General features: G+C 41.7%; 2 protein-coding genes across 3 annotated transcripts; one reads left to right on the top strand and one right to left on the bottom strand.

Moving 5' to 3' along the window:
• Positions 1-2: 2 nt before the first annotated feature.
• ndufaf8 (NADH:ubiquinone oxidoreductase complex assembly factor 8) lies at positions 3-1755 on the bottom strand. 2 transcript variants are annotated; one of them, XM_044179786.1, is made up of 3 exons: positions 1460-1755; positions 409-531; positions 3-332 (listed from the first exon to the last, which is right to left on the bottom strand). In XM_044179786.1, exons 1-3 carry the CDS (start codon positions 1538-1540, stop codon positions 312-314), a joined length of 225 nt encoding a protein of 74 aa, XP_044035721.1. In that variant the 5' UTR covers positions 1541-1755; the 3' UTR covers positions 3-311. The 2 variants fall into 2 exon arrangements, with proteins under 2 accessions (XP_044035721.1, XP_044035722.1); XM_044179787.1 differs by having other exon boundaries at positions 421-531; positions 1460-1745.
• A 98-nt stretch (positions 1756-1853) lies between these two features.
• Positions 1854-7240, top strand: tepsin (TEPSIN adaptor related protein complex 4 accessory protein). The gene is made up of 13 exons (XM_044179766.1): positions 1854-2038; positions 2540-2612; positions 3186-3277; positions 3432-3525; positions 3625-3692; positions 3781-3862; positions 4163-4234; positions 4333-4524; positions 4717-4903; positions 5072-5185; positions 5297-5375; positions 5470-5604; positions 5713-7240. The coding sequence occupies exons 1-13, from the start codon at positions 2000-2002 to the stop codon at positions 6388-6390; spliced, it is 1905 nt and encodes a 634-aa protein (XP_044035701.1). The 5' UTR covers positions 1854-1999; the 3' UTR covers positions 6391-7240.
• Positions 7241-7558: the final 318 nt, after the last annotated feature.

Raw genomic sequence — 7558 nt, 5'->3', positions numbered from 1 at the left:
GATATCAGCAATGTTTTATTCACCGCTGTATATTACAGAACTGTATCAGTTTTTCATATTAAAGAATGTAGCAGTACGACATGGCTCCATTTCAACAATGTAAAAAAAGTGTCAACTGATTTTTCAACACACCACACACATTTAGTTAATTTACAGTGCCAAGCAGAAGAAGTGCTATGTAATCATCAAGATTAAATAATATTCTTCCAGCACCACAAGTCAAACAACACTCGGAACATGTCTTCTCCCTCAGCACTGAACAGCTGATTTGACGGTCGAGGTAGGTCCGCTCTAACAAAGCCAGGACAGCTTCATTTGGCTCTTTTCTTGGCCTGTAATAAAAAATAATAACTTTTGAATGATGACCACCTATCACCACTACATAACAACAGCAGGAGCATTACTGACCCTCTCACTTACTGCACTTGTAAAGCAGGTCTTTAGTGCTTCAAATTCCTTGGCACACAGGTCCTTCCTCAGCTCCTGTCTGCCTGTAGTGGTAGCTGCCACACACTTCCCATACACGGCTGCCTGAATCACACAGAAGTTGACGTTAGACAAAGGTAAACAAAGCAAGTTATCTTTTTCACTGTCTGTCTAGGAAAGTGGGGCACTTGTGTAGTGATTTCAAGAAAATGTCACATATAAAATGATGTAATGTTATTAGTATGCACTCTGCTGTCCTTTCTTTGCACTATAACTTCAGTTATATTGTACATGTGTGTACACTGTATGTATATAATGTATTTGTCTATAGATTAATGTTTAATCTTTTCTTATGTGAATATACAGTATTGTCATTTTACTTCATTGTTGCTATGACTATTATTAGAACTTATTTCTGTATTATTTTACATAATTTTTATCCTATGCTAATTGTTTTCATCTTATTCATACAATTTCTGGTTGTGTAGCATAGAGGGATAACTGCATTTCATTGTGCAACCCTGTATTGAGTAATATACTGCAAAGCTCAACATATTCACTCAGCCTAAATATGTTAATAAACACTAAATCAAATTTAAAACATACAAATAGTCAAGTGGTTTATAGCCGAACAAACAATTGGAAAAGCCTACCTTATAATTTCATGTTCTGCCATGTTCTTGTAATCTGCTCTTTACAGTATCACAGCAGTAGCCTATCAGCATCATCAGAGGGCAAAATACAGGACATGGTGAACTGCATAATTATGTAATAATGTTTGGCGCAACATCGCTATAAACCACGTGGATGGTGACGTTCAAAGGAAAAATACGTGCCATGTGCTGTTTTGGGAACTGCAAAAATATGGCCTCGTTAACTTGCTGAGGGAACACTGTTTTGTGGTCCTGACAGGTGGTTTTAAGTAGCATAGGCAGCTAGCTGGGATTCATTTTAATGGGGAGTGAACTATTTCTGAGTTCAACACGTTCACACTATGACAACATCCCAACAACTCTCCCTTCTCGCTGCTTACCTCTCCTGCACACTGTGCAAAAAGTTCGGGGAAAAGTCTCATTTTCTCTCGACTGCGACTCCAGACATTTGGCCCAGACATGGTTGCTGTCCAAGCGTTAACAGAGGTCCTTTAGGTTTTTAAGTCAACTGAAAAGTACGATAGAAATGAACTGATAATTCAGAAACCGACGCTGCTTCACAGTTTGTTAAATGTACTACCAAACTTATAAAGCATTTAAATGAAAAATACACATCAACCAGCAAATGAAGCATTTCTGTAATCCATGGACAGCGCCATATTGTTGACCCTGTCAACAAGGAAACGTCCCCCAGACTATGCGGTAATGTGATTCGCTCATCTCCCTGTCAATCAAAGTGTCAGCGCTATATTTCCTCAAATTGGTTCGCTGTTTTTCGACCTTAGGCGTAACCAGAACGCCAATAGACTTTAGGATTACTACTTGCTGTTCCATGGTTGGCTAGCTGTCACCTCGAGCCCCGCCTTCCTCCTGTGCTCCTCGAAGGAAGATGAGTAACCCGCAGCCAGGATTGCTAAATCATGGCAACATTTATGGAACGATTAGCTTTTCTTCAGAAAGTAAGTGCTGTTTACAGTCATTTCTAGTTGTGAAAACCATTAAAATCTGAACGGAGCATGACGTATATGACGCACGTTGACGTGTCTATTTGACTCTGTTAAGTTGTGCCATCACTAACTGTTAGCTTGCTAGTAGCCTGCTAGCTAACAACATGAAGAAACATATTTGGTAATTGCATTTCACGTCATTTTTTCTGTTGACGTGCCAGCTTGTTTCGTTGAAGTCTAAAAGCAGCAGACAGGCATACAGCACTGATATAACAGCCTATTTGGCCAAAACTATCCTGGTACTCAGACACTGGTGTCATGCCAAGTTTGTGTCCATGTCAGTGTCTGTTTCACCGTTAATCATACTGTAAAGTAAAGTACACAGGTTGGATTGTAATCAAATGGTTTGTGGACTATGCAGTTCTCAAGGGATACAACACAGTCCTTTACTGTTTGCGTTGAACTTGTGATTCAGATTCACTTTTTTACCATTATCCTTTCCTCCAACTGAAGGTCCCGACTCTGATGAAGGCTACAGCAGATGATGAAAACCCCTGTCCTGGCTACCTTTTTCAAGAGATTGGAAGTATCCTTTGGCAGCCTCTGTTGTGGTTCAGCCTGCAGCTGCAACTTCTGAATGGGATATAAATCTGATATGTGGCTCACATGACACATGCAAAGAAATTGATTTAGCTGATAGCTGCTGGGTCTCAGGAGGATAATCTATAAAAAGTGTGGAGAAAACAAACATTTGTAAGCTTATTAAGAGAAAATGTAAGGGTATTACTGTGAACATTATGGTTTAAAGGCTTGAAATCCATTGCTCGATGATATGCCACATAGCAAAGCTCAGTGACACATCTCCCTTTTTAATGTAAAGGATTGTAAAGCTAAACTAATGGAAATTCTTCAGTGAAAATAAATGGAAAAGCAGGGCAGGATTTAAAGCTTATTACCCTGAGCAGGAGTCAGTAAGACAAAAGCACATTCCTAACATCCACACAGGAGTTAATGGTATAAACATGCCAGCAAGAAAGTGTTCTTCACAGTTATGTTTTTATCTTCTGGTATTCTAACCAGTGAATAATCACTTTGCCCAGATCAGACATACTGAGTCTATTACCCTATAGTGATATCCTTAACCGTCATCACACTGTAGAAATTTCCCATGAGTCTTCAGGTTGTGGTCAGTGTTTGTTGGAGTACCTTCTGGAGAGGCTGCAGGTAGAGTCCTGTCATGTCAAACTCAAGGTGAGAACAGTGTTATTATTCAAGTCTGTAATATAAAATTGTGAAATGGAGCTGTGTCACGTAGCCATAATTCATAAAGTTTTTTAAATGCGATTTTCCTCCCTCTCCTGTCTGTGAGTAACTTGAGATTCTGTTCATGCTTCTGGTGCTTCAGGTGCTGAAGATCTTTGTCCATCTTTGCGGCCATGGCTCAAACCAGTTCCTCACAGAACTTAGAAGGAACTCCACCTTCATCCAGCAAGCATCAGGTTAGACATGGGTCACTTTAGCTCCATTTAACTCTCATCACTCTGTGGCTGTTTCGTCACCTGAATATTTACTCGCTGTTGGGTGTTTTGCTTTTTAAGTTTACAGCGGCCCTCCTGATCCTGTCCATGGCACAGCATTGTATCAGAAAGTGAGAAATACAGCACAGGTGAGACGCAGGTTGTATTTAATCATGTCAATCAAATATCTGTGACAGCTAGGTATACACACTCAATTTTTACTTGTCCTACTTGCAGGAAGTGGCCACGTTGCTTTTCACAGATACAATTTCCACCAAAAGCAGTGTCTCCCTGCTCAACCTAGCGCCCCCTACAATGGGTGAGTAATAAGAAGCACTTAATTTAATAATGAGGACCATACTCCACACACATCAATTAATTACAAATCCTAAAGTGTTGGGGTTATAGGTATGGAGCTTAATAAATAATAAAACTTAGACACAAATCAAAATTGTCAGAAATCATTCCTACTGTCATGTGTAATAATATTGTACATCATCTGAAATATTAGAGAGAGCATGAGTGTCTGTAAGGAGCGTAATGAATTTTAATCAGTTATGTAATGTTTTGCAAACTGAAAGCCCTGAGTAAAATAGGTCTTCTGTGTCTTTCTGTCCAGGTATGGGCTCAGGAACTTCCCACAGGTCAGGAATGCAGGGATTTGGATACAGTCCAGGGAAGCAGGGGACTGGTGAGTGACACACCAGCACACACACTGCACACAAATCCAATCAAGCTTATCTTCTGTGTACATTTCTGTACCTTGACGTCTGTACCTGTGCCTCCCAGCTGGCAGTGACTCACTACTGGATAAGATCCAGAAAGCTGCAGAGGTAGTGGCCAGTGCTGTCCTTCCCCCAACTGAACACCAGGGCATCCGTCTCCATGACAACCATTACAGGGCCGTAGTTGCGCCGTCTGCACCCATAGAGGTGGCCGTGCCTGCGTGTGCCTATAACCTTCCTGCTCGCAGACCAAAAGGTGAGGCGTTGTTGGTGTGATGGAAACGCGGGCTTAGGTGTCTAAATAGAAGGCTTGAATCTCAAATATTTTTGGAGATGCAGCATATGAATCATTGATCAGCTCACTGTGTAGCAGTATGTCAAGACTTAATCGGATTTGATTAAAAATGTTCATTTTGACACCTGGGACTACCATGTGTCTTCACCACAGCGTTGACCCAGCGGTGCCCAGGGCAGATTGGAGGCGGCTGGGAAGAGACTGACAGCGGCAACAGCTCCTCTCACAACTCTTCTCAGGATATCGCAGCTAACAGCAGGGCCTCTGTGGGCAGCAAGTCAGCTGGTACCGGGAGCCAATCAGGGGCCAGTAGAGAGAGCAGTGGGGACTTATCAGAACGGTGAGTGGCAAAGTCAATCTGTCAAACCAGCAATTTCCTGCCTAATTCACAATGGAGTCACATTTGAGAGCTGGTAGATGAATCTTTTAATGTCCAATGTGCAGTGTGTTAGCACAAGATAACCCCACATATTCTCACTTTCTGTTTCATACACTGTCTGGTCTGCAGGGTGGAAGCCTTGCAGTTGGGGGACTGTGGCCAGGAGATGGCGCTCATCAGCAGACTGATTGACGGATCCAGAGTTTTCCTGTCCAGAGAGGAGAGCCAGCACTTCATCAAAGAGTCAGTGCATCTAAAATCTGCCATTTCGGGGCAGATTCTCCCTTTATGAACTGTATTTTATTTTTATTTTTTGAAATTGTTGCCTGATTTCGGTCTTGTTTAATCTGTCAGGTGCTCCATTCTCAACTGTGAGGTCGTGGTGGAGTTGCTCACAAGCAAGCTTCAAGATCCCTCAAACACTGTTAAGATGGTAATAATGGCTAGGATTCACTGAAGATCCATGTTTTCTTTATGATTTTGTGCAATCCTAATATTAATAGCTTTGTTTTCCTCCAATCCTGCAGCGGGCACTGTGTGCTGTATCATGCCTCATGACCTCTGACCTTCTCTCTCTGGAACAAATGTTTGGAGCTACACAACGAAGGCTCCGCCAGCTGAGTGAGGGGGCTCCAGGACCTGTGGCCAATAAAGCCACCAAGGTAAGAGGGACATAAAGAGAAAGCTACATGTGGTGAAGACTGATAGGACAGAACAAGATAATACTCAAAACGAGGGTGTATTTTTTTGTTCTTATCTCCTCTTACCAGATCCTGCGACAGTTTGAGGCTCTGATGGGTGGATCTCTACATGCTCTGAGGCAGGATACAGCGAACAGCAGTCATCAGGCAGCAACAACTAATCAGCTTCCCACATCGACATACTCAGACCATTTGCTACCAACCCACTCTGCTGACAACACCAACCTCAACCATTATCAGCCTGACATCTCGCCCACAGGTGTCACCCAACCACCAAATCACCTGTCTTCCCCTCCTAGTCTGGACTTGGCCCAGAGAGACTCCTCACGGGAGCGGACGAATGACGGTGATGAGGAGAAACTTTCTCACATTCAGCAAGAGTTAGTACAAAACCAGGTAGAGCCAGTCAGGACTGCTGAGGTTAAACTGGTGGCTGAAGAATCAGAGCTGAACACAGACAGAGTTCACAGTTCTTCCCCTCCAGCTGAGCACCACAGTGAGCAGCCCTGTCTGAGCAGACTGTCCCTGTTCAGCGGTATGGAGTTGGTGACCAAGGGGAGGCCCCTGTGTGAAAGAGAGACGCCCCAGGCAGAGATGGACACAATGGACGACAGCTTAAGGGAGAATCTAGCTGTGCATAACAATATCAGCATCAGTGAAACCAGTAACGACGCTCCTTCAGTTTATAATTCAGTTGCATCTGATAGCAGCCAACCAGTATCAGCCTTCTCATTTCTCAACTTTTGACCAACGTTTTACAGCTGGAACTGTTATTTAAACCAATGATGTCATCATATATATCCTTTCAAAAATCAATTTAATTTTATAAACCAACATCAGATCTGTAAGGTTATAACTATATGTAGACAGCAGATTCACAATGTTTTGGTTCTTATCAGTATGGTGCCTCCATAGAAGTTGTATTTAAGCAGCAGATTGGGTCAAGAGACAGAGATTTGGGACACATAACTGTAGCCCTTTTTTAGAGTATGGATGAGTGCAATCCACAGTTGGTTCAAGAAGCCCCTCAACTGTCATAAGTGTGGACTGGTCTGTAAGCTATGTTGCTGTTTGCTGGCTGAGGTCTAATTTCTCAAGTATTTCCCAAGAATGGTTGAATTACAGGTTATTACTAATAGTTGCTTTATCTCAGGATTCCTTTTAGCTAACTGAAACAACTCTTAAGCCTCTGCAGCACGCCCTAAACCTCTGAGGGAGAATCCCTCAATTTGTAATTTGCACTACAGTTGCTTTTCTTATGGACACATAAACCTGCAAATGAGAGTTGTCTTCCATATTTTTTGGTACTAAGCTATTATATCAATGTAAATGTTATCTGAGTGTTAGTTTACAAATAATTTATTATATCTACCCTGTATTGATTAAAACATACCTGTGAGATTGGTTGTAGAGTGCACGTCTATGATTTAAAACTGTTTGGAGAACTAATGGAGGAATTCATTATTGAGATATTCTGTATGCATAACCAATGTGTGGAATTGTGTTTGACAAAACATCTGCAATCAGAATAATGCTAAATATCTGCAGTGTCATTAACGGTTGCTCATGTCACCAAATAAAAAGCAAATTACCTTCACTATCTCATCAATATTATTTCAGTAACGTACTGTACTGTGTTGTTGAGGACTGTGGAATGTAGTACAAACTACATGCCCAGGTGGCAATCCAACCTGCTGATGCGTGCAATGAACGCTACTGATGTATTTAGTTTCAGTGAACACAAGCTATGCTGTTGCACATGAACAATAAAACATGCTGTATTTTTGTTACAGCACTAACTACTACATAAATGAGTCTTGTTATACTGCATTTTAACTGAACTCTTAAATGGTATCAGCAATATGTTGCAGACATCACTTTCAGCAACGTTTTATTTCAATGTCAAATGATTTGG

The sequence above is a fragment of the Siniperca chuatsi genome, linkage group LG20 (assembly GCF_020085105.1).
Source record: "Siniperca chuatsi isolate FFG_IHB_CAS linkage group LG20, ASM2008510v1, whole genome shotgun sequence".
Taxonomy (NCBI): Eukaryota; Metazoa; Chordata; class Actinopteri; order Centrarchiformes; family Sinipercidae; genus Siniperca; species Siniperca chuatsi.
Note: the sequence above shows the minus strand (reverse complement) of the source record. Positions and strands in the feature narration are given on the sequence as shown.